This window comes from Triticum aestivum, chromosome 4D, assembly GCF_018294505.1.
Source record: "Triticum aestivum cultivar Chinese Spring chromosome 4D, IWGSC CS RefSeq v2.1, whole genome shotgun sequence".
NCBI lineage: Eukaryota > Viridiplantae > Streptophyta > Magnoliopsida > Poales > Poaceae > Triticum > Triticum aestivum.
The window spans coordinates 481,163,498-481,190,394 of NC_057805.1; the positions used below are offsets into that span (position 1 = coordinate 481,163,498).

The window sequence follows — 26,897 nt, forward strand, 5'->3', positions numbered from 1 at the left end:
CTGGGGGCTGGACATGGTGGGACCATTCAAGACAGCACGCGGCGGCATGACTCATTTGCTTGTCGCCGTGGACAAATTCACCAAGTGGATAGAAGTAAAGCCAATCAAGAAGTTGAACAGTCCGACTGCTGTGACTTTCATCGCAGACATCACCATTCGGTATGGCATACCTCGCAACATCATCACCGACAACGGCACAAACTTTGCCAAAGGCGCCTTAGCCCGTTTTTGCGCGACGCAGGGCATCTGACTGGACTTAGCGTCCGTTGCCCATCCGCAACAAACGGCTAAGTGGAGCGAGCAAACGGCCTCATTTTGTCCGGCATGAAGCCCCAACTGGTCGAGCCTATAGAGCGTTCGGCCGGCTGTTGGCTCGATGAGCTGCCAGCCGTCCTCTGGAGCCTGCGCACAACTCCGAATAAGTCAACCGGCTTCACGCCTTTCTTCCTCGTCTACGGTGCCGAAGCCATCATCCCGATGGACATAGAATTCGACTCCCCTCGAGTCACCATGTACACCGAAGAGGAGGCAAAAGAAGCACGAGAAGACGGCGTCGATCTGCTGGAAGAGGGCCGGCTGTTGGCACTCAGCCGGTCCACCATGTACCAGCAGAGTCTATGCCAATACTACAACCGGAAGGTCAAGCCAAGATTCTTCCAAGAGGGAGACCTTGTGCTCCGACTGATCCAGCGAACAGCCGGCCAGCACAAGCTCTCGGCACCTTGGAAAGGCCCCTTCATCATCAGCAATGTTCTGGGCAACGACTCCTACTACCTGATCCATGCTCAGAAGCCCAGAGCACACAAAAGAGATGACTCCGGCAAGGAGACAGAGCGGCCATGGAATGCAAATCTCCGTCGAAGATTTTACAGTTGATGCAGTATGTACCATGCTACCTTTTGTATTAAGTATGAAGACTCCGGGTCCCCCGAGAAGAGCTCGGGGACTACCCTCTTTTATTTATATGATAAGTGTTATGCCTATAAATGTGTTATTCCATCATTTCGCCCGGCACCGGGTTCGACCAGTCGACCCGGGGGCTCGCCGCCTTGTGCTATGTGGTGCTTCCAGCAGTCGGACAAGTAGTGTGTTGGCACCTAAACCTTCTCCTGCCAGAAGCCGCAGCTCGCAGAGCGACTGTCTGGTGGGCAGGAGTCAAAGGCAGAAAGGGTGTCCACATGAAAAATGGCTAAGGACCCAAAAGAACGCACATAGCTCAAGCCGGCTTCCCGCCTCACCGACCGGCTGCTCAGCAGCCGGCCGGCCGGCTTCTATTTAACTTGCTAGCGCTCTAATCGGCTCAGTACTTGCCCTCCCAAAAGTAGCTAAGTACTTGACCCAGCCACAGTCCGCAAAGCGGCTGTTTGGCTGGCAAGACGGCAGACAAGGGAGGGCGGCAAAGGAAAAAAGCCAAGGGGCAGAAAGCAAGAAAAGACAGAACTCGGCAAAAATATTTACATGACAAAAGGCCCATTGGCCAGCATTCAACAGAGTTTGAAATACACCCCGCGGGTGGAATTGTGCAAATTTAACAAAGTTTGTCGAGACTGATAAAACAGGAAAAGTAAAGATAAGTCTGCAGCCTAAGGAGCAGCTGAGGGGTCCGGCTGGTTGGAGGAGTCGCTTGCGTCGGCTGGTGGAGTGGACGGCTGGTCAGTCTCCGCTTGGTCGCCTCCAGCAGCAGTCGGCACGCTCGAGCGCGGCTCATGGTTCGAGGCGCGGTCAAGCTGAGGCTGGCCGTCCGCTCCGACCTCTGGTGCATCTTCTCCGCTTTCCTCGTCCTCATCCTCCTCCTCTTCTCCCTCGTCGCTGGAGTCGATCACCTCGGCCGAGTCCTCATCGTCCTCCGGGTTCAGCCCAAACCACTCCGGTGGCGCCTCGGCGCCATTCTCAGCCAGCTCAGGGATGAAGATGCTTGTGTTGGTGTACTCGGCGATCGCCGCCGCCCGTTTGACAAGGTCACGCTCCACCGCCACCAGCTCTTCCTGGGCCTCCTGCCGAAACGTGGTCAACTGAGCTAGATTTAGCCCGGGGTACCACGCCTTGACGAACTCCAAGGCCCGGCGCGCTCCAGCCCGGGCCGAGGAACCCTTCCAAGCCTCCAGACGGCCGGCCGCCACCTCCAGCCAGTCGGCAGTCCGACTGGGAGTGCGCGGAGCCGGCATGTCTGGCCAAAGGGCGAAGATCGCCTGGGCCCCGACATGCTGAAGACGACGCAACATCCGATGAGCCGGCCGAAGGCGGGCCTGGATGCTGAGGAGTTGTTCACTAAGGGTCCGGGGGGCATTGGCGGCGATCTGCGCACCTTCCGCCCTCCGCTCCTCGCGATAAGTCTCAATGGCCTGGTTGGCGGCGCCAGAGTGGACAGGGAAGAAGTCTGCTCGGGCAGAAAGCAAAGAAGCCAGAAGTAAGAAAAAAGAAGAAAGCTAACTGTCAACCATATCTTCAATCCTGCCGAAGCCGGCAGTCAGCAACGCCTCCTTGTCGGCCCAGGCGGAGCGTTTGGTCTCGAACTCGGCGAGGAGATTGGACTCTTTCACCTCTGCCTCCTTCTGGGCCTTCTGGAGAAGCTCCGCCTGCTCTACCAGTTGCGTGGCCAGTCGGTCATGCTCCTCGGCCAGCTTGCTGCACTCTGCCTCCTTGGCACGCAATGCGGTGTTGGCTTCACCCAGCTGCTACTGCAGGATGGCGTTGGCCTTTGCGAAAGTGGAGGAAGAAAAAGGCGTCACCAATCAACAAGAAAGAATTGCAGTCACCGGGGAGATCCGGCCCGACTGCTCAGCAGTCGGCCCGAATCTCGGGGACTACAGCCCGCGGGTGTGCTGTCGCACCCCCGCAGAGAGAGAAGTTATCAACGATCAGCAAAGAAGAAATGCAGTTGCCGGAGAGATCCGGCCCGACTGCTCAGCAATCGGCCCGAATCTCGGGGACTACAGCCCGCGGGTGCGCCAGCGCGCCCCCGCAGAGAAAGGAAACAAAGACTTACTCCGGCTTTCGGACAAGTCGGCGGTCCGCTGGTCCAGCTCTCGGACGTTGGAGTTGAAGGTGGCCGCGCGAAGGTTATGATAATCCTATAGTAAATATATCAGACAACGTTAGCACTCGGAGCTTGCCAATTAAAGTTCCGAACCGCCTGCTCAGCAGCCGGCCCGAAACTCGGGGGCTACACCCAGTGGGTGCGCTGGCGCGCCCCCACGGAGAAATACAAGGACCAAAGATGAAGAAGCAAGAAACACACCTGAATGGCCGCTCGCGAATCCAAGAACGCCTTGTTGCACTACTTGAGAGCGTCAACCTCAGCTCGGAGTTTGGCCTGGACATCAAGAATCGCCTGGTTTAAGGATCCCGTCCCACCTCCACGCACCCAGTAGGTGGGCGCGACGCTGGTCGCTTCGGCGTCTGGGATTGACGAGCTCGCGGCGCCGGCTTCCAGCGGTCGTGGCGCTGAGGTCGCCTTCACAAGACGACGGTGCGTGGGTGTGTGGACCTCAGGAGTCGGGCCCGTCACCACCTCGTTGCCGGCTGGTGGCGCCGGCGGGGCAGCCGGCTGCTTGTCTCGCGCCCCTCCAGATGGCGGCGGCGGAGGCATGGCCACGTCCGACATGACGACATCGCCGCCTTCCCTCTCCATGATCGGGTGCTCGTCGCCGGCTCCCCCAGTCGGCGCCGTGAACTCCGGTGGCGGCGGCGCGGACTTCAAAGGAACGACGAATAGCGGCTCCTGGCGGCGCGGCTTCTTCAAGCCGCTTCTTCGCTGCGACATCAGCCTCTGCCTCCGCCAGCTTCTTCAGCGCGGCGGCCTCCGCCTTGTCTGCCTCCGCCTTCTCAAGGCGGGCGACTTCCTGCTCCTCGCGCGCCTCACGCGCGTTTCGTTCTTGCGCCTCCCGAAGGTCGGCTGCAGGGTCGATTCGCCGGGTGGTGGTGGAGGTCTCCGTCGACCCAGTGACGGAAGCGGCGGCCGACTTCTCAAGAGAGAGCGGGGCCCTGAATCAAGGAAAATAAAGCAAGCATGCTTAGACAGAATCAACAAGAAAGAAAAAGCACAAGAAAGGATACTTACGCCGACACCATGGGAGGCGCCTTCGGGAGCTTCTGAAACTTGGCCGCCTTCGCAGCGGCCTCCTTCCGCCTGGTCGCAGCGGTCGGGTTCTTGGCCTTCTTCGGCGCGCTGCCAAACAAGACGACGCCCTGTTTACGCTTACGCGTGCCGCCTCGAGTAGTCGGCTCGGCGGAGGGGCCCGCATCCGCCTTGCCAGCGCCTCACGCAGGGCGCGGCTCGTCTTCCTCATCGTCATCATCGGGCCAAGTCTCGATGCCGCCTCCTTCTTTGGAGCCGCCTGCTCCGTCACGCCGCCTATGGCGTCGTCCTCCAGGAAGGCCGCCCCCAAGTCGGGGTCGTCCACGTCGCTCACCTCCCGGTCCGGCTGGTAGTCTCCACCCGGCCCTACGACGGCAGCTGTCGCCGGAGACATATAGATCTACGTTGAAAAGACCGACAGTTCAAGACGAAGATCAAGACCAAGACAAGTACCAAAAAGAAAGAGTTGAAGAACTTACCGCAGGCGGCGGGTCGGCGCGGGAGTATGTGATACGTCTCCAACGTATCTATAATTGTTTATTGCTCCATGCTATATTATATTCTGTTTTGGACATTAATGGGCTTTATTATACACTTTTATATTATTTTTGGGACTAACCTATTAACCGGAGACCCAGCCGAGAATTGCTGTTTTTTGCCTATTTCAGAGTTTCGCAGAAAAAGAATATCAAACGGAGTCCAAACGGAATGAAACCTTCGGGAACGTGATTTTCGGAACGAACGTGATCCAGAGGACTTGGACCCTACGTCAAGACATCAACCAGGAGGGCACGAAGTAGGAGGCGCGCCTACCCCCCTGGGCGCGCCCTCCACCCTCGTGGGCCCCACGTTGCTCCATCGACATACTTCTTCCTCCTATATATACCTACGTACCCCCAAACTACCAGATACGGAGCCAAAAATCTAATTCCACCGCCGCAACCTTCTGTACCCGTGAGATCCCATCTTGGGGCCTTTTTCGGAGCTCCACCGGAGGGGGTATCGATCACGGAGGGCTTCTACATCAACACCATAGCCTCTCCGATGATGTGTGAGTAGTTTCCTCAGACCTTCGGGTCCATAGTTATTAGCTAGATGGCTTCTTCTCTCTTTTTGGATCTCAATACAATGTTCTCCCCCTCTCTTGTGGAGATCTATTCGATGTAATCTTATTTTGCGGTGTGTTTGTTGAGACCGATGAATTGTGGGTTTATGATCAAGTTTATCTATGAACAATATTTGAATCTTCTCTTTTTTCCGTTCGTCCTTTTGTTTGCTCGTGTTGCCATGTGCCTGCATCTGCGCTTGCATCTGCGCTTGCTGAAAATCAATTGTTATGGATCCACTTAAAGTGTTCTACTTGCATCATCTTCGATCCTTATGCGCTCGTGCTGAAACCCCAACTAGCCTAGTTGATGGGAAATCTTTAGATGAGCATGCTCATTTGTGCGTCATCGTTTGTCTGAAAAAGGGAAGCTCTTATGGTATCATATAAATAGTTTGCTATGCTATGCTTGGAATCTTTGTGAAATTTGTGATTTTACTTGTTGCTCTAAGAACCCTAAAAACACCTTCCCTACCTATGTGAGTTCAATGATAATGAAATCTTATCTTCTTATGCAAAGGGTGTTTATAGTTACTATGATATCGAACAAATTGAAGAATTTGTCGTTTTTAAGGGTGCTCATGAAGTTGCTTCTTTGATTGAAAAGTATGATTTTACTCTCAACAAATCTGAAAATTCCATCATACTTAAATATTGCAATGAAAACTTTGCTCATAATGTCTATGTCCAAGAATTTATTGAAAGAATGACTGTTGCTTTGGAAGAAAATAATGATATGCATGAATCTATAGATAATGATGATTCCGATGATTTGGTTGAAATATTCCTTGATGAACATGATGCTTGCTATTCTTGTGGCCATGATGCCAATATTTATGAAGATGAATTTGCTATAGTTCCTTATGTTAAACATGAGATCGTTGCTATTGCACCCATACTTGATAGTTCCTTCGATGAAAAGCATGATTGCAATGATTTTACTATAAATTCTATTAATGTCAATTGTGCTAATAATATGCAAAACCCTAAGCTTGGGGATGCTAGTTTTGCTATGTCTACTACTTGTCGCAATGATCATGATTGGGGTGATTCTTCTTATGATATTGAAAATTTATTTAAGCCCCATGATGAATATGAGATTGATAATAGTGTTTGCAATATTATTGAAAATGGGTTTGGAAGAGTGTCAACTTTAGATCCCACATATTTGGAGAATGTTCAATCTTATGAAATTTTTGATAAAAGTGGGTTTGGAGAGGTCATGACTTTAGCTAATGTTAGGGCCTGTTCGGCAGCTCGCCAGCTCCCAGATTCAGCGAATCCACGAGCGGAGCTGGCCCGAACGGTGTGGCTCCAGGAAGCTGGCTTCTAGGATCTGCCCGTCGTCCATGCACAAAAACGCGGAGCCGCAGCTTTGCCGATCCCAGGAATTGAGAAAACTGGAGTTCGGGGTATTTACACAAACCTGCCACCGCGAAGTTGCTTACCTCTTCGATAGAAAGCCTATTAGCCTGATCCCCAATCTCCTCCGTCCTCACCCGCTCGTCAACCCTAGCCGCCAGCGACGGACAAGGCCATCCCGCCGCCGCCGGCCAACTCGTCCGACGACCCAGCCGCCGCCTGCCAACTCGTCCGGCCACCCCGACGACGGTCTCCTCGTCGAGCCGCCTCTTCCCCGACACCGCGAGTCGTTCCTCTGTCTCGCCACCCCGACCTGTCAGCAGCCGGCACCGCCTAAGGTTGTCGGCCTTGCTCCTCTGCCCCGCCAGCGCCGCTCCAGAATCTCAAGGTGAGCTTGTGCGTATGCACAACCCGTCCCCATCTCCATTCAGTTCATGTTACATGCAGTCAGACCATTTGGTTCAGAGTTTAGGATGTGCAGATGAGGCCATTTGGTTCAAATTTGGGATGGCCAGATGAGTCCCTTTGGTTCATATTTTTGGATGTACCCTGTATCGATTTCTATATGACATAGTTGAGGTAGTCCCTGTACCGTTTTAAATATGTTCAGATGACATAGTTTAGGTAGTCTCCCACACTGTTTTTTTTCATGTTCATAAATTCAGATGACATGGACGAGGTTCAGATTTATATATGAGAGCATACAATCTTTTTAGAGGAAGTAGTCACTGTACAGATTTATAAATGAGTGCATACAATCTTTTTTAGCACACACAGTGACATGAACTTCTATATAGAATTGTCCAACATGGTTGCTGAATGGAACATTGAGAATACAAGGATTGTCACCGAGTTGTTTGTCAAGCAAGTGAGAGCTGGAAATAGGCCAAATACTCACTTGACCTCGAATGCATATGATGAGGTGGGGAGGGAATTCAAACTAATAACAGGGCTGGAGTACATCAATGACCAATTGAAGAACAAATGGGACAAACTGAGAGGTGAATACAGCATATTCAAGAAACTTAAGTTGAAGGAGACAGGAGCGGGATGGGACATAGAGCGTAACACTGTGAAACAAGATGCGGAGTGGTGGAAGAAGGCAAAGATAGTGAGTTTTCATCCTCATGTTGTGCATACCATATCTTTCTTCTCTTTAATTGTTGTTAACAAATGCTATCATCGTTGTATATTTACAGGACATTCCAGGTTGTTACAAGTTCAGGAAGCATGGACTTCGCAATGAAGAGAACTTGCGCATCATGTTTGAAGACATCACAAGTGACGGTTCCGATCACTGGAATCCGACTTCTGGCATCCCCCTACTTCCACCGCACTAATATCAAGTGCCATAAATCTTGAGCAAATAGAAGATGTTGATCTGTTGGAGGATACCCAAGAGACACCATCTCCTGTTACGCCAAAGGTTAATAAAAGGCTTGGAAAGATCATTTGTGACACAAACAAGAAACCCAAGACCGCACAAGTCATGCAGGAGCAGATTACAGTGATTGGGGACATTTGTAAGGAATCACACTCAACATTTCAGTCGTTCTTTAAGCACGATGACACCACCTCTGTTGCATCTGTTATGAAAGAAGCAATTACTTGTGGTGCAATAGAAGGTAGTGATGAGCACTTCATTGCCACTGAGCTTTTCATCAAAAGAGAGCAAAGGGAGATGTTTCTAAGCATGAGTGCTGAAACTCGTTTGGGTTGGCTCAAGAGGAAGTTCAGCGTCAAGTACGGGAACTAGTTGTTTCCAATTTATGTCATATGTGTGATGGTTGCTTATGTCCTATGGTACTGAACCATTTCGTATCCTATGTGTGAGGTTCAACAATATTAAGTACTCAGTGTTGAACAATTGTTTCCTATAAGGCTTGTAATAACTTATTGGATAATATTTATGAAGTGGAGTTTCATCTTCATATTTCTTACTCGCCATGCTAACCTTTGTTAGTTAATTCATTGGTTGTGTATGTGCAGATGTCATCTGATAGTGACAGTGATGATGAAAACTATTATGAAATGAAGAAAAGAATGGTTCGTGCCCATGCACAAGAAATGAACATCATGTATCTGAGTGCATCAACCATATTTGAGAAGTATTGTGACAGTTGGGTGATGAAGGCTGATCCTAGGACATCTATCTTGAGTGGATTTGGATGGTTGCAGGAGACTATCAGTACACCGGGAGAGACCTTCAGCATGCTTAGAATGAAGGCAACAATATTCTTTGAACTTCATGACTTGTTGAAGGATAAGTATGGGCTGAGCCATTCCCCTTTTGTTAGTAGTTATGAGTCTCTTGCTATGTTCTTGTGGACCTTGGGGGCTGTGAATCAAATAGAAGAACCCAAAACCGTTTCAAGCATTCCGCCGATACAATCCATCGTAAATTCCATGAAGTACTACTTTGTGTGGTGAAGATGTCAGCTGACTACATCAAGCCTAAGGACCCAAATTTTAGGACCGTGCATCCAAGGATTCGGAATGACAAAAGGGCTTATCCACACTTGAAAGACTGCATTGGTGCAATAGATGGGACTCACATTAGGGCTTCTATTCCGAGGCCGCACAAGTGAGGTACATCAGAAGAACAGGAGCAATAACTCAAAATGTGATGGCAATATGTGACTTCGATATGCATTTCACGTATGCATCTATTGGTCAACCTGGTTCTATGCATGACACAACTGTGCTATATACCGCAATGCATATGGATAAGGCCACCTTTCCCCATCCTCCAAAGGGTAAGCATTTTTGCTTGTTGCAACTTATGTCTTATGTCCAACAACTTACATGCACCATTCTCTCTATTTTGTAGGCAAGTACTATCTTGTAGACGCTGACTACCCTAACCGAATTGGATATCTTGCGCCCTACAAAGGAGAAAGGTATCATGTCCCTGACTTTCAAAGAGGTGCACCACCGAATACTCCTAAGGAGAAGTTCAACAGGATCCACTCGTCCAAACGCAATTGCATAGAGAGGGCCTTTGGAGTTTGGAAGATGAAATGGCAAATTCTTTTGAAGATGCCAAGCTACTCAATTGAAACCCAGAAGATGATAGTGGCTGCTACCATGGCATTACACAATTATGTTCGCTTCCATGACAAGTCAGATCTCCACTTTGTTCGATGTGATAGGGATCCGGATTATGTGCCAACAATTCCAGAACGGTATAAGAAGTTTGTTGTTCCTACAAATGCATCGGATACGTCAACTTCGGAGGAAAATGGTGTTGACATGGATCTGTTTAGGAACCAACTTGCTACTGACATTGCTCTAGGTTGGTGAAGATTACTATAGGAATATGTACCACTTTTGATTTGCAGAACTTATGCAAATATTATGCTTTTGTTGAATGAAATATGCGTGCACTGTGTTGATCCTTAAAATATGAGTTGCCAACATTATATTTTCAGTCAAAATAAACATTTCAAGATGCATTAGTCATAATTTGCAGGCTTGAAAGCATAGCAAACTGGACCAAAATTGCTCTCTGTTAGTGAAGGAACATACAGAAAACGGAGAAAACGCTGTCTCCCAGCGATCTGGGCTGAAAAATGCCCTCCACTCGGTCCAAATTAGGCCTTTTAGCCAACTTTCCAGCCCCTAGGAGCCGGGCCTCACGTGACTTTCCCCCCAGCGTCCTTCTTGGGCTCACTTCGGCCTCTCCTCAATACCCAACAAGGCCGAATTCCAGTGAATATGGATGGCAGCCCATGTGTGGCGACCGAAACCTGGAGCTGAGACACCGAACGAATTTCTCAGCGCTAGCGCTCGCGTCGGAAGCTGGCGATCCAAAATAGAAGCTGGATTTCAAGATTTATGGCAGTTGGGGAGCTGCCGAACAGGCCCTTAATCCCACTATTTTGGAAGAGTGTCAACTTCGCATGCATGTGGACTGTGTTGAGAATATGTTATGTGATAGCTATTTTGTTGAATTTTCTTATGATCCTACATGTAATTATTATGAGAGAGGAAAATATGGTTGTAGAAATTTTCATGTTACTAAATTACCTCTCGTTTTGTTGAGATTGCTATTGTTTCTTTCCGCCTCCTTGCATATGCTAGATTTTGCTTGCCTTGATAATTTGTTTGCCTATAAGATGCCTATGCATAGGAAGTATGTTAGACTTAGATGTGTTTTTCACGTGTTTTATGATGCTCTCTTTGCGCTTCAATTCTTGTCTTTCATGTGAGCATCATTGAAATTATCTATGCTTAGCTAGGGGCGTTAAACGATAGCGCTTGTTGGGAGGCAACCCAATTTTATTTTTAGTTTTTTTTGCTTTTTGCTTCTGTTTAGGAATAAATAGTTGATCTAGCCTCTGGTTAGATTTATTTTTATGTTCTAATTATTTTTTATGCCAAGTTTAACCTATAGGATCTTCTTGGATGATAGTTATTTGATCTTGCTGAAAATTCCAGAAACATTCTGTTCACGAAAACAATTGTTAAAAATCACCAGAACGTGATAAAATATTGATTCCAATTGCAGCAGATCAATAAACAAATTTTCTAGGTCGTCCTATTTTAGTAGATTTTTTGGAGTTCCAGAAGTTTGCGTTAGTTACAGATTACTACAAACTGTTCTGTTTTTGACAGATTCTGTTTTTCGTGTGTTGTTTGCTTATTTGATGAATCTATGGCTAGTAAAATAGTTTATAAACCATAGAGAAGTTGGAATACAGTAGGTTTAACACCAATATAAATAAATAATGAGTTCATTACAGTACCTTGAAGTGGTGTTTTGTTTTCTTTCGCTAACGGAGCTCACGAGATTTTCTGTTAAGTTTTGTGTTGTGAAGTTTTCAAGTTTTGGGTGAAAGATTTGATGGATTATGGAATAAGGAGTGGCAAGAGCCTAAGCTTGGGGATGCCATTGGAACCCCAAGATAATCTAAGGACACCAAAAAGCCAAAGCTTGGGGATGCCCCGGAAGGCATCCCCTCTTTCGTCTACTTCCATCGGTAACTTTACTTGAAGCTATATTTTTATTCACCACATGATATGTGTTTTTCTTGGAGCGTCTTGTATTATTTGAGTCTTTGCTTTTTAGTTTACCACAATCATCTTTGCTGTACACACCTTTTGAGAGAGACACACTTGATTCGGAATTTATTAGAATACTCTATGTGCTTCACTTATATCTTTTGAGTTATATAGTTTTTGCTCTAGTGCTTCACTTATATCTTTTAGAGCACGGTGGTGATTTTGTTTTATAGAAACTATTGTTCTCTCATGCTTCACTTAGATTATTTTGAGAGACCTACAAAACAGCATGGCAGTTTGCTTTGACAATGATAGGCATTCAAGATTAGTAAAAAAAATTCTTAAGAGTGTGTTGAATACTATGAGAAGTTAGATGCTTGATAATTGTTTTGAGATATGAAGATAGTGATATTACAGTCATGCTAGTTGAGTAGTTTTGAATTTGAGAAATACTTGTGTTAAAGTTTGTGATTCCCGTAGCATGCACATATGGTGAACCGTTATGTGATGAAGTCGGAGCATGATTTATTTATTGATTGTCTTCCTTATGAGTGGCGGTCGGGGACGAGCGATGGTCTTTTCCTACCAATCTATCCCCCTAGGAGCATGCGCGTAATACTTTGCTTTGATAACTTGTAGATTTTTGCAATAAGTATATGAGTTCTTTATGACTAATGTTGAGTCCATGGATTATACGCACTTTTTCTCTTTCCACCATTGCTAGCCTCTCTAATACCGCGCACGTTTCGCCGGTATCATACACCCACCATATACCTTCCTCAAAACAGCCACCATACCTACCTATCATGGCATTTCCATAGCCATTCCGAGATATATTGCCATGCAACTTACCACCGTTCCGTTTATTATGACACGCTCCATCATTGTCATATTGCTTCGCATGATCATGTAGTTGACATTGTATTTGTGGCAAAGCCACCGTTCATAATTCTTTCATACATGTCACTCTTGATTCATTGCATATCCCGGTACACCGCCGGAGGCATTCACATAGAGTCATATTTTGTGATTCCCGTAGCATGTAATTGTTGAGTTGTAAGTAAATAAAAGTGTGATGAGCATCATCTTTTATAGCATTGTCCCAAGTGAGGAAAGGATGATGGAGACTATGATTCCCCCACAAGTCGGGATGAGACTCCGGACGAAAAAAAGAGGCCATAAAAAAGAGAGAAGAAAGACCCAAATAAAAAAATGAGAGAAAAAGAGAGAAGGGACAATGTTAGTATCCTTTTACCACACTTGTGCTTCAAAGTAGCACCATGATCTTCATGATAGAGAGTCTCCTATGATATCACTTTCATATACTAGTGGGAAATTTCTTTCATTATAGAATTTGGCTTGAATATTCCAATGATGGGCTTCCTCAAGATGCCCTAGGTCTTCATGAGCAAGCGAGTTGGATGCACACCCACATTGATGGGCTTCCTCAAGATTCCTTTTGTTGAGCTTTCATATACTTATAGCTCTAGTGCATCCGTTGCATGGCAATCCCTACTCACTCACATTGATATCTATTAATGGGCATCTCCATAGCCTGTTGATATGCCTAGTTGATGTGAGACTATCTTCTCCTTTGTTTTTTTTCTTCTCCACAACCACCATTCTATTCCACATATAGTGTTATGTCCATGGTTCACGCTCATGTATTGCGTGAAGATTGAAAAAGTTTGAAAACACTAAAAGTATGAAACAATTGCTTGGCTTGTCATCGGGGTTGTGCATGATTTAAATATTTTGTGTGGTGAAGATAGAGCATAGCCAGACTATGTGATTTTGTAGGGATAACTTTCTTTGGCCATGTTATTTTGAGAAGACATAATTGCTTAGTTAGTATGCTTGAAGTATTATTATTTTTATGTCAATATTAAACTTTTGTCTTGAATCTTTCGGATCTGAATATTCATACCAAAATTAAGAGAATTACATTGAAATTATGCCAAGTAGCATTCCACATCAAAAAATCTGTTTTTATCATTTACCTACTCGAGGACGAGCAGGAATTAAGCTTGGGATGCTTGATACGTCTCCAACGTATCTATAATTTTTTATTGTTCCATGCTATATTATATTCTGTTTTGGACATTAATGGGCTTTATTATACACTTTTGTATTATTTTTGGGACTAACCTATTAACCGGAGGCCCAGCCCAGAATTACTGTTTTTTGCCTATTTCAGAGTTTCGCAGAAAAAGAATATCAAACGGAGTCCAAACAGAATGAAACCTTCGGGAACGTGATTTTCGGAACGAACGTAATCCAGAGGACTTGGACCCTACGTCAAGACATCAACCAGGAGAGCATGAGGTAGGGGGCGCGCCTACCCCCCTGGGCGCGCCCTCCACCCTCGTGGGCCCCACGTTGCTCCACCGACGTACTTCTTCCTCCTATATATACCTACGTACCCCCAAACTACCAGATACGGACCCAAAAACCTAATTCCACCGCCGCAACCTTCTGTACCCGTGAAATCCCATCATGGGGCCTTTTCCGGAGCTCCGCCGGAGGGGGCATCGATCACGCAGGGCTTCTACATCAACACCATAGCCTCTCCGATGATGTGTGAATAGTTTACCTCAGACCTTCGGGCCATAGTTATTAGCTAGATGGCTTCTTCTCTCTTTTTGGATCTCAATACAATGTTCTCCCCCTCTCTTGTGGAGATCTATTCGATGTAATCTTCTTTTGCGGTGTGTTTGTTGAGACCGATGAATTGTGGGTTTATGATCAAGTTTATCTATGAACAATATTTGAATCTTCTCTGAATTCTTTTATGTATGATTGGTTATCTTTGCAAGTCTCTTTGAATTTTCAGTTTGGTTCGGCCTACTAGATTGATCTTTCTTGCAATGGGAGAAGTGCTTAGCTTTGGGTTCAATCTTGCGGTGTCCTTTCCCAGTGACAGTAGGGGCAGCAAGGCACGTATTGTATTGTTGCCATCGAGGATAACAAGATGGGGTTTATATCATATTGCATGAGTTTATCCCTCTACATCATGTCATCTTGCTTAAAGCGTTACTCTGTTCTTTTGAACTTAATACTCTAGATGCATGCTGGATAGCGGTCGATGTGTGGAGTAATAGTAGTAGATGCAGGCAGGAGTCGGTCTACTTGTCTCAGACGTGATGCCTATATACATGATCATACCTAGATATTCTCATAACTATGCTCAATTCGGTCAATTGCTCAACAGTAATTTGTTCACCCACTGTAATACTTATGCTCTTGAGAGAAGCCACTAGTGAAACCTATGGCCCCCGGGTCAATTTTCCATCATATTAATTTCCCGACAACAAGCTATTTCTGGCGCCATTTTTATTTTGCTTTCTTTACTCTGCATCTTTATCATAAAAATACCAAAAATATTGTCTTATCATATCTATCAGATCTCACTCTCGTAAGTGACCGTGAAGGGATTGGCAACCCCTTTATTGCGTTGGTTGCGAGGATTTATTTGTTTGTGTAGGTACGAGGTACTCATGCGTGGCCTCCTACTGGATTGATTCCTTGGTTCTCAAAAACTGAGGGAAATACTTACGCTACTTTGCTGCATCACCCTTTCCTCTTCAAGGGAAAACCAACGCAGTGCTCAAGAGGTAGCAGTATGGCCGCTTGTCGAACCGCCATGACCCCTCCGACAGCTTGAGGTCGGCGATCTCATTCACCATCCGGGCCACCTCAGCAGTCGGCATGTCCCTTGTGCACATCCGGCTCGGGTCGCAGTGCCCGCTCATCCGACAGATCAGATGAGGCCGGCCTTGGAGCGGGAGAACCCGGCGCTCGACAAAGGCGACAAGCAAGTCGGATGCCACGAGGCCCTCCGCCTCCGTCAGCACCCGGAGCCGGTTAATAGCGCGGTGGCGTCGGCCGATATGGGCTTCGGCTTGTAGCCCCAGTTGGCCCGAGGCCCAGCCGGAGGGCCGGCTTCGAAGGGTGGCAAGTTGATGAAGTCGATTGCCGGGTCGACGTTCTCCACGTAGAAATATGATTTCTGCTACAGTTTCACCGACTGTGACAGCTTGATGGCGGGGAAGACGTTCTTCGGCGACGGCCGGCGCACCGTGACGAAGGCACCACACTGGGCCGCCTTCTCCTTGGCGGAGGTGCCCAGTTTGGTGTAGAAGAAGGCTCCCAACAACTCGATGGTGGGGAGGATGCCGAGGTAGCCCTCGCACGCCGTGACGAAGGCGGACAGCAGCGTCACGTTGTTGGGCCTCAGGTGGTGCGGCTGAAGATGGTCGAATTCCATGAAGGTGCGGAAGAATCCGCTCGCCGGTAGGCCGAAGCCGCGGAGGAAGTGCGAGCGGAAGACGACCCGCTCGCCTCCTTGCGGCACCGGCGAGATCTCCTTCTTCGGCGGCACCCGCACCTTGACGAAACCCTTGCGGGGCAACAACTGTGTGGCACGGAGGAAGGCGAGATGGCCGTCGATGACGAGCGAGCCATCCCGGTCCCCTCCCTTCTCGCGCGCCATGAAGACCGAGCAGGATCGAGCGGGAAGCTTGGGGCGAAAAGAGCCTGACGGCGGCAAGCTGCGGCGGCGCCTCGACGGAGCACGGAGGTGCGGCAGCAGCAAGAGGAGGAAGAAGATGGAAATGGCGAAGGAAGGGGAGGGCGCGCGTGCTCCGCCGCTCCCCCTCCTCCCCCTACTTATAGCCCTCATGCTACGAAGCCGAGGGGGCGGGGCGTGGGATCGTGGGATTAACTGCGCCCGCGACCCCATGACCCCGCGATTATTGCGCGAGTTACTGCGTGCAGTAACTCCGCACGAATCGCAACCGCCAGCCTCGGTCGTAGCGGATCCGCTCGCGCGCCGAGGCCCGATAGTGGCGGGCCCAGCCTGCTGTCGCGTCCCATCGCGCGCGTGGGCTGGCAGGCTGGCCCGGCTGGCTGACGCCGCGTGGCGTGCTTGCAGCGGGCGACGGACCAAGAGGCTTGGCAAGCACGCTACCTGGTTCCCGCTTTGGCATTTCGAAATCATCACACGCAGCCGCCTGGTCGCGTCCGACTCCCAGCAGGCGGCGCACCAGGAGACGGACAAAGCACTCATTGAGAGCACTCGGAGAAGGAAACTGCTGAGGCTTCTCGACTCATCAGCCACAACGCCTCACCAGCTTCGGGGACTACTGTCGGAGTAATGGGTCACGGGTAGCCTAACCCGAGTCCCTGAGCCTTTCAAGACATTGGGTCGGCTGCACCCCACAAACATCCAGAATGAAGCGCCGCCTTCTGGTGGCCGGCTGGCTCAAGAGGCCGGCTGCCAGAAGACGGCCGAGCTCCAGAAGACGGCACCAAGACAGGCCGACTCCTAGCAGGCGGCCTCCAGAGAGGCCGGCTCCTAGCAGGCGGCCCACGGCGCCCTCAAAGTCCGCGCCCCATTAAGATGACAAGACAGGATGTGGCTACAGTATAGCCCATCTCCCCCATATCCAGGGCAAGGCGCGGCCACAGTGCCCCGTACAGGCGGAGATCTGCGCACGACGCGGCACTGTTGCCACTCCCCCTTGACGTCACTCCTGTCAGGCGGAGCCCTGTTCCCACGACGGCCTGTCGGTACGGCCTGCAGGCGGCGGGCCCCACCAGGCAGCGAGAGCCCGGAAGACGGCGAAAGCCTGACCAGTCGGACCGAGGGAGGCCGGCCTCTGGCAGGCGGCCCACTCCTCTCTCGGGGTCCGTGCGCCATTAACCAGATGAGACATGGTGTGGCTACAATGATCTCCCACCAGGCGGCGGGACTGTAGCCACGCTTCCCTGACCAAGTACGCGTCATTAGCATCACGACTACAGTAACCAGCAGCCGGCAAGACCCGCGAGCGGCGGGAGCGGCCTGTCGGCTCCGTACTAGACCAGTCGGCGGGGCCCACCAGGCGGCGGGCCCCAGCTGCCGGCGGAGAAGCCGGCGACCAGAGACACTGACAGCCGGGTCCTACACCCGGCCAGATTACCATTGTACCCCTGGAGGGTAGGCCTATATAAACCCCTCAGGGCACCCATGCAAAGGGTTCCCACCTGGTTAGACCTAGACTCACATACAGAGAGAGGAGAGGGCAAGCCCTGCCTTCTTCCACCTCTAGCATACAGCTCGAGGAGCACCATTGTACCACTAGTGCCTTAGTGATCATGCGGAGACCCCGCAGAGCAGGACTAGGGGTATTATCTCCTATGAGAGCCCCGAACCTGGGTAAAATGCACCGGCGTTCGTGTCTACGTCTCATCCCGTTTTCAGGCACCGGCAACGTTTTACTCGCTCCCACCATGATAAGCCATCCATTGACATATGTCGCACCAAACCCCGACAAGTATCTTCTGCTCCGTGAGCTGGGACACACGCTAGCTCACGGTGAGGACTCAGGACGATGGAGCACCCAGCTAGCTGAATGAGGATACTCTCTGCCTGCAGCGCTGACGGAGCAAGCTAAGATTACAGTTGACCAGTGGAGCAGAGCCTTCTGTTCTATAAAAATATGTTCCAGTGCCGTCTCAAGTTACCGACGAGCGTGTCGCGGTCACGACGGTAACGATACATCTCGGAGCGAGCGAAACACGTTGCTGTCAGAGTACTTACGTCAGGAGATGAGTCACACGATTTGTTGTCATTCGGCGGGCACCAGCGCCTTGTCCTTCCCGAGGACGCTGTGTCCTGTCCTCTTGGTTTTCCTTTCGTTTTTCATACAGTGTTTTTTTTAGCTTCTGAGAGAGGCGCTGTCAATCTCAAGACATATACAGTAAAAAAACTTTAAACAGTGTAGTACGCAGAAGCAGGTGTTGAAAACAGAAGGAAAAAAATGCAGCAGTTGCACACGCCGTGATCGTCGAGCTGGTCGCCACAATCTCGCAGCAGTGGTGGACGTGGGTGGGATGCTTCCCCGGCCGATGGACCCTCCGCCTGCGGCACAGTGTCGTCGTCGTACTCCCAAAACAGCCCTCAGGCGTCTTTTTTTACGCCGACGGCGAAATATCAGCTTAGTCGTGCTCCCAACTCCTTATTTATCGTCGGTTTGGATCGAAATAATAGCCGGCGAACCTGAGCCGAACCCAGCCTCCCGGAGGGCGCCTGGGAACGCTGGCAGAAGCGAAAAGGCACGTGGGCCCGCGCTATCGGCGTCAGACAGGCCTATTCGATCCGTCTTCTCCCATTTTCCCTCAATTTCCTCATTGCTTCCCCCTTCTCCCCCGCCGCTGCCGCCATTCTCCTCCCGCCATCCGGTCGCCATGCCACCGAAGAAGTATTCGGCCCCTCGCCCCGCCGCCGATTCCACCTAGCCGAAGCAGAGGAAGCCGGGAACGCCGAGTGGAGGGCGGCTGTTCAGCGCCAGGAGGCGGTCACAGCCGACCGGCGGAACAGGCTCATCACCAAGAGGGCCAGGGACGCAGCAGCGGCGGAGCAGGGAGAGGCATCTCGCGCGGGGATGATGAATCCGCTCGACCACTGCCCACAAGCCACGTGGGGGAGTCAACAGAGTGTCGCGTCGCCGGCCAACTTCTCGCCGCCGCCGCCGCTCTGGGGGTATGCACCCTCGCCTGGCTACTCCGACAACGACGCGCATGGCGGTTTTAACCCCAACATCACCTTTCCGCATGGCGCGCAGCAGCGTTCCTCCCCCTCTGGCTTCAACACCAGGATCGAGTCGTGTGAGAAGTGGAGGGAGGTCCGGCTCACTCTCGCCAAGGCCAAGGAGACCTACAAGCCGGACGCGCCCGCCCCGGCGGCGACAGAAGGGCGCGCTGATGGCAACAAGAGAGCCAAAGCGGCGAGGGACGCGGCGCCCGCTGCCGAACGGCTGCAATCGTCGATCGAGCAGTGCATCGCCGACGCCAAGAACAGCGCCACCAAGAGGGAGGAGAAATCCGACGCGAGGTGGTCCGCGTTGATGACGAAGCAGGACGTCAAGCTCGACCTTCTCAGGACCAACGTCGCCGCGAAGAAGAGGAAAACCGACCTGGTGTTCTTGATGGCGGCAAACATGTCGATGATGGACGAGCAGTTGAAGGCGTGGTACCTGGCGGAGCGCGGCCTCATCCTGAACCAGATGCCCGGGCCGGCGGTGACCATCGCCCCTACGCCCACGACGACAACACCAACGACGACGCCCAGCCCGAGCAATGAAGCTGTGCCGACGCCGACGACCAGCCGGAGCACAGAAACCACGCCAACGCCGAGCCCGACTACGCCCACACCGACCCGGCCAGTCCCACGACAGAGGAGCCTGCTGTTTAATGCGTTCCATGTCTATGATTCCTTTCTTTTGATCGTCAAATTTTTGGGTGTGTTTGATCGCCGAACTGTGGCATGATGATCGCCGATTTGTGGCATGATGATCGTCAAACTTGTGGCGTTTTTTTGTCAGCGGGGAATACAAGTTTGAAATTTTTTGACGTCTGAGGGCCGAAACCTAGGGGCGCGGCAGGAAATTCGATCGCCCCATGACCATGCTCTAACGTGCATGTCATCGGCCCGTCCACGGCGGCCACCGGGAGATGAGATCTGAGAGAATAATCCCACGGAATATCGGGAGCAGCCGATGGACCTGCTTGCTGCACAGTGCCCTCGTACGTCTCGCCACTAGACAATGCGTGTGGCCGCGACGTGAGGTGAGCTTCATCGGTCCCTCCCTCCACTCCACGCCGGCCGGCCGGCCGGCCACGGGACTGGGACTCGGAGGAGAATAATGCCACGGAATAATATCGGCGTAGGTAGGAGCGCACGCAGACGCAGCCCAGGTGTATCGTCGACGCCCCCAGCAAAACTCGGCCCAGCACCACCCCGCTCACGGTGGCGGTGGCGGGCACGACGGCCGTTTCCAGCTCCGGCGAGAAAAACAAAACAGAACAGAGCCGAGAGGAATCCGGTAGTGAAAAGTGGCCGAGGCGCAACGGCCGGTCGAAAGCGAAACCAAACCCCGACGCCAACGCACCGAAAACGCGCGGTAACCAACCACCATAAATCCCCAACCCACCAACGCACGCACGCCGCAGCCGGTCGAGCTCAGCCCACTCCACCCCAGAGCAGAGCCGCGAGCACACAATCTAGCTAGCTAGCCAGCAAGCCAGTTACGCTAGCTAGCGCTCGACACCGCGGCACTGCTCGGCTCGGTCCCCTTCTCCCTCGCGGGAGCACGCGGAGAGGCGACCGAGGATCGACCGACCGCCGGCCGGCGAGCGATGTCGAGCCACGAGGCGTGCTGCGGGACCATGTTCTGGGTGTACCTGCTGTCCTGCGCGGGGCTGGTGATGTTCGCGGGGCTCATGTCGGGGCTCACCCTGGGCCTCATGTCGCTCAGCCTCGTGGACCTGGAGGTGCTGGCCAAGGCCGGCACCCCGCAGGACCGGCGCAACGCCGCCAGGATCCTGCCCGTCGTCAAGAACCAGCACCTCCTCCTCTGCACGCTCCTCATCGGCAACTCCCTCGCCATGGAGGCGCTCCCCATCTTCCTCGACTCCCTCGTGCCCTCCTTCGGGGCCATCCTCATCTCCGTCACCCTCATCCTCGCCTTCGGTGAGGTGATCCATTAACCACTTCTCCTCCTCCCCTGCTTCCGATTTCTCGTTTTTCCCCCTTCTTCTTGTTCCTGACAAGCTGTGATTTGGTGCAGATCATGCCGCAGGCCATCTGCACGCGCTACGGGCTGAGCATGGGGGCCAAGGCGGCGCCCATCGTCCGGGTGCTCCTCGTCGTCTTCTTCCCGGTCGCCTACCCCATCAGCAAGGTACGCCCAATTTCTTCTTCTGCTTGCAAGAATCCATCCGGGAGGAGCAACTGCAAATTCTGTGTGCGCGCAGTCGAAATTGGGCTGAGAGTTCAGGCATCCCAACCCAAGTGGGCGCCTGCCTGCAACTGCGAGTGGGATGTCGATCATGCTTCCTCGTCATTAACTAATTTGTCATGCTCATCTAGTCATCAGAACTACCCACACAGGTCAACATGCCCTGTTTCTATGAATTGTTTTGTACCACCTACCTACTAGTGACTAGTTGTCGCACTGATTAAAATCTCGGCGCAACGAGCAAGTAATCGGTGGCCATGAAGCAAGGTCCGTGTCTTGCTAATGTCAAACTAATTGAATGGAAAAATGCCTCTACATGTGCATATGATTGAGTTCTGCTGACAAAGCATCTTCAGTTTTGAACAACAGTATTTTATTTAAGACCAGTTACTTTGCAGTTTTACCATTTCCCTGCTAAGTGTTTGTTATGTGAACCACTTATTCTTCAGAATTGTATTTTGACAAAAATGCAAATTTGGTACTACTGACCAACGATCTGTGATCAACCATGTACCTTGATCTTTATAGCACAAGCTTAGCCAGGGTAGTTGCATATAGCTTTCATGTCATTTCAGTGTTCTTCTAATATAAATGATGGGCACTTCTTTGTGTGTCCGAAAAGAACGAAAAAACACTAAAAGTGTGCTCCTCTTTTTCGTCAATTCAGTACTTATCTTGTTTCATTTATGTTTTCCTTTTCAGCTTTTGGATTGGTTACTGGGAAAGGGTCATGTTGCACTTATGAGGAGAGCTGAGCTGAAAACATTAGTTGATATGCACGGCGATGCGGTCAGTTCTATTCTTATTCGCTCTTTCGTTTATGATAAGTAGATGCCATCTTCAGTCCAACATTTATTACTATGTTCCAATTTCTCAACTATTATAAGTTGCATACATACTTTTTTTACGATAATCATCAGCCTTGTATACATTTTCATTCAATAGTAGAAAATAGTTTTACAACTGCAAAGCCAAGCGGCAGAAGCAGATGTCAGTGTAACAGCAAAGACCAATTTTTTTTTTAAAAAAAACGCCCTGTCCTAGTGCCCATTATGAGTTGTATATATTCAAAGCACAATTTGCATTCATGATAACTTAATTTCTCTGTACAACCTTACAGGAATTAGTTTGCTTTATTCGATTAGTATTTCTGTCTGTATTACTTGAAGCCCTGGAAAGTTAGCTCAGGATGACATACTCTGGTTCATTAGATTCTAGATGGTCATGTCATTATACAGCGCTATAACCCTTTGTTAGAAACATTGTGGCTGCATTTCTATATGTCCCCAATCTCCTCATGGTTCGATATTTAATTATTCTTTGAAAGCTAAAGTACTAGGGAGTAGGGACTAAAGTATCTAACTAACTATTGTTGCTCTCCTTAGACAAAGATACAAACTACCACTAAACTATTGTTTTTCTCACTTTGTTCGTAGGCCGGGAAAGGTGGAGAGCTGACCCATGATGAAACTACTATCATTGCAGGAGCATTAGAGATGACTCAAAAGAGTGCAAAAGATGCCATGACTCCCATATCTGAAACCTTCTCACTTGACATAAATGCCAAGCTGGATGTGTATGAATCTTCCAATTTATATAATGTGTTTTTATCGAAATATATGATACTGATGCTACTATTTGTCTCTTGATAGGCATACGGTGGGTATGATAATGACCAAAGGGCACAGCCGTATTCCTATATACTCTGGAAGACCAAGCAATATCATCGGTCTTATATTGGTAACTGAGGTTTTCATGAATTAATTGCATTGATTGAGAAATCCTATTTCGTTAATTAGGTTTATTCCGCTAGATATGTTTTTACGGACTCCATGTTATGAACTTTTAGCAGCATCTTACAAATGGCGAATAATTTTAGACTTGTGGTTTCCAGAGCGGTGTCTTAACAACATTTTGTACCGTTCCTCGCAATAAATTACTGTGAAATCTTAAGATGATTACACAAACAGATATTTTTTTTGCGGGGGGCACAAACAGATATCTGAACCTGCTAATCTTTGTTTGGTTTAATACATCAATCTTTTGATCAAAGAACTGTGGTGAAAACTGAAAATCTCCACTATAAATTCATCACTGCTTTTCGAGTTGTCCTTTTCAGAAGAAAAAGAAAAAGGTTACAGGGGTGGGTGGGGGACTATGTCGCATCGGGGACACCTTTTTCCAAAAAAAAAAATCTGATTTTCATTGCTGTACAGAATTTCTTCTCTGAATATATGAAAGCAGCACTTCTGTGATTCGTAAAAAAAATGTCCTTTTAGAAGCTGACTTTTTTGCAAACACCAGCCTGTGAGTAGCACATGGCCATTGAAAGTTTGTTTTTCAATTATTGTGGAGCTTTCATGATCATGTACAGAGTTGTGTGATGAAGTATAAAGAGTGTAGAAACATGACACCATCCTGAACACCAATCAAGCCCAGCTTTTCCACTTTGAGTGATGTATTATTTTGATCTGCTAAAAAGTCTCCCATTTTAGGTAAAAAACTTGCTTACTTGCCGACCTGAGGATGAGGTGCCCACTAGACATGTTACTATCAGAAAAATTCCAAGGTATCATCCTTTATGACCTTGTTAAATTTGTCTGGTGAACAAATATGATTCATGCATGTATCGTATGGACTTGGGCGTTTTGGTTCATAATCTATCAGCACCAACACTGAAGCATGTTCAGGAATGCTCTGTACTATGCTGCACATGTACTAATTTAAGATTGTTTTCCTCGCCATAAAAAGTGCCTAATTGCATTTCCAGTTTTTTTTTGTGTGGTTTAAAATTGATTATATTTAATGAAAAACGGTAGAACAGATGATACAGATTTTGAAGGGATCAATGTCCTGAGCTAAAGCAGAGTGACCTCTTGGGGTAGCCACAAATTACATAAGATTTGAGCCGTTTTATTTTTGGAGAGCATACAAGCACTACTTTGCCCCTAAAAATCCGTACAATTCGTCGAGGTTAAATTATGCATATGTTATCGAATCAGTGTGCATGATTCGTCTTGTATTCTCATTCACAGTTTTTCTGTGTTTTCTGTACATCAGGGTGGCTGATGATCTTCCTCTCTATGACATTCTAAATGAGTTTCAGAAAGGTCACAGCCACATGGCTGTGGTTGTTAAACGCACTAAAGAAGACGGAGCATCTGCCGAAAAGAATAACAGTTTTACACCAGATTACAAAATGACCAACGGGCATGCTCATGCTGATGGTACATGTTTCATTCACCCAGTTTCATTATTTGATTATCCTTGTCAACTACTCCCTCTGTTGCTAAATATAAGATGTCATTTTGGTAGTTCAATGAACTACCAAAACGTCTTATATTTAAGAACGGAGGGAGTACATGTCTTTCGAGTAAATGTGTATTATCTTCCTTGGCTGATAAGTTGTGTGTACTCTTAGGTCTGGGTCTGTCACCCTCGCATGTCAACATTTCCGGAAGTCGTCGAAATAACAATGACAAGTACAGTAAGAAAATTGAAAGAAAACGGGACAACATTCTTGATTTCAACACCGATCCACTTCCTCACTATTCAATGGATGAGGAAGCGGTGGGAATAATTACGATGGAAGATGTCATGGAGCAACTGCTGCAGGTTTGACTTATTTTTGTTAGAGCCTTTCCTTAGTTGGAAAATTATTTGGGGTACATTATCGCGTCATCATATTTTCAAAACTTAATGATGCCTTTTGGATTTTATGGCCCAACTTCATCATAAAGTGGCAAGTTTTCCTTATGTCATGCGAGAATGGTTTGCTTATATTGCTTTATTGTATTTCTTATTCTTGACAACATTTTGGTCATCCTCAAAAGTAAATGAATCTCAAAGCCACAAGTCGTCCTCAACATTAGTTCACGAAAATATAATTGTACTAATTAAGGTGTCATCCGACCATTACGAAAGCTAGGCATTGTCCACAGTTTTACGGCATTATATTGTACTAACTGGCTTAAATTTCTCCCATCACAGGAAGATATCTTGGATGAAACAGATGAGTATGTTGATGTGCATAACAAGTAAGTGGCTCAGTGCTGGTACTTTGCATGTGTTATTTTCTATTTTTGGTGGGGAAGGTACTTTGCATGTTGAACTGGTAGAGAGAAGTAACTTTCCTTCATTTCGCAGGATCAAAATAAACATGTTACCGCCAGGCAAATCATTGTCGCCTCTTATATCTCCTAGTGGTGGACCTCTGTCTCAAGGACTAAGAAAGACCCCTATGGCTTCTCCATTGTCGCCGTACCATAATGGCGGCTCCATCTTACGTTCCCCTGTTACAAACCATGCTCGATCACCTGGGACTTTACCGACGATGTTTTCTCCTGGAAGGTCACCGGCATCTCAAACTCCCGTGCGCGGTTCGCCGACTTCAAGTTGGGTGAGTAGTAGCAGTTTTGTATGCCAAGTGATGGTTATTCATGATTTTTATACATGCTTTGTTTTCTTAAGAAAATCCCTTGAAGTTGAAACAACAATCTTTTTCACCTCATCCTCATTGTTCTGGTTCTTCCTTTTACAGGTCTCGAGGAATTCGTACCGAAATCCATAGAAATGGTGGTGAGAGCTGATGCCAAAGAGCTCAGGGGGCAACAATCCCAGTTGAGGTCACTCCCAAGATCAAATTGAGGCACTGAAGAGTGTAGGGTCAAAGAATGAAGACCCCACAGCTCTCTCCTTTGTTGCTGGTCCTTGTTTATTTATGATTTTCTTGTACATATATATATGTCCCTTAGCATCTGAACTGAGTATGGATGAGCTCTCACCACCTACTGTAGACGCCCTTTTTGCCAAACTTGTAGCAACCATTGCAGAAGAAAACTGCGGAGAGAAACGACGTAAACGAAACGCATTCTGTATGTATCGCGCATCTGTGCTAGTATTCTTGTTTGTCAGCCGCCATTGTACTCACTCAAACTCAAGTATAGCAGCTGTTGGTGCTAGTACTGCTGATGGCTGCCCCCATTTATGTATGAATTGTACAAGCTTATGTTTCTAATGAGTTTCATTGTGAATATGCATTTTGCTTTCCGAGAAGGGGATAGCCCCGGACTCTGCATCATACGATGCACACAACCATTTTACTTTATTAAACAAAAGTAAGTTCAAGTCATCGAGTACCAAAAGGTTTACAGCAAAACACGCTCAAGTCGGTCCAAAATAAGATTACGTAGCTCATCCACATGATTTGCTGCTCTGTCTAAACTTCCCAGATGGTTCAGCTGAACGGTTACCCTGTCAGCATCAACGGGATGTGAGTGGTCAGATGAATTACTCCCATCCGTTTCCAGGTCCTCGGCTAACATTTCTGTTGTGAGTATTGATTGTGTATGTTAGTTGGTAACGAGCGAATCAGGCAGCAGCAGCCAGCGACTCGGCGGTGGCTTTTGAAAGTGCTTAGTGCTGACCAATGTTAGTTTAAGTTGGTGATGATAGATGGACGGTGGTGAGACTAACCTGAGAAAAATGCAGCGGAGCGAGCTATCACCGTTGACCTGAATAACCGCCGCTGGTTATATGGTGGAAGATATTAAGCTTTTCCATGTGG

General features: G+C 48.7%; 1 protein-coding gene across 3 annotated transcripts; it reads left to right on the forward strand.

Moving 5' to 3' along the window:
* The first annotated feature begins 20,371 nt into the window (after window positions 1–20,371).
* LOC123098813 (DUF21 domain-containing protein At5g52790) lies at window positions 20,372–26,370 on the forward strand. 3 transcript variants are annotated; one of them, XM_044520888.1, is made up of 11 exons: window positions 20,521–21,068; window positions 21,161–21,274; window positions 22,034–22,120; window positions 22,768–22,907; window positions 22,984–23,071; window positions 23,827–23,900; window positions 24,392–24,558; window positions 24,753–24,946; window positions 25,322–25,368; window positions 25,478–25,730; window positions 25,872–26,370. In XM_044520888.1, the coding sequence occupies exons 1-11, from the start codon at window positions 20,730–20,732 to the stop codon at window positions 25,899–25,901; spliced, it is 1,533 nt and encodes a 510-aa protein (XP_044376823.1). In that variant the 5' UTR covers window positions 20,521–20,729; the 3' UTR covers window positions 25,902–26,370. The 3 variants fall into 3 exon arrangements, 2 of the variants coding, with proteins under 2 accessions (XP_044376824.1, XP_044376823.1); XR_006447985.1 differs by lacking the exons at window positions 25,478–25,730; window positions 25,872–26,370 and having other exon boundaries at window positions 20,374–21,068; window positions 24,438–24,558; window positions 25,322–25,369; XM_044520889.1 differs by lacking the exons at window positions 25,322–25,368; window positions 25,478–25,730; window positions 25,872–26,370 and having other exon boundaries at window positions 20,372–21,068; window positions 24,438–24,558; window positions 24,753–24,947.
* Window positions 26,371–26,897: the final 527 nt, after the last annotated feature.

Excerpts from the sequence above, each read along its gene's own strand:
- LOC123098813 (XM_044520888.1), top strand. The coding sequence starts at position 20,730 with ATGTCGAGCCACGAGGCGTGCTGCGGGACCATGTTCTGGGTGTACCTG. Across the intron at positions 23,072-23,826 it reads ATATCATCGGTCTTATATTG|GTAAAAAACTTGCTTACTTG; the intron begins GTAACTGAGGTT and ends CTCCCATTTTAG. Across the intron at positions 24,559-24,752 it reads CGGGCATGCTCATGCTGATG|GTCTGGGTCTGTCACCCTCG; the intron begins GTACATGTTTCA and ends GTGTACTCTTAG.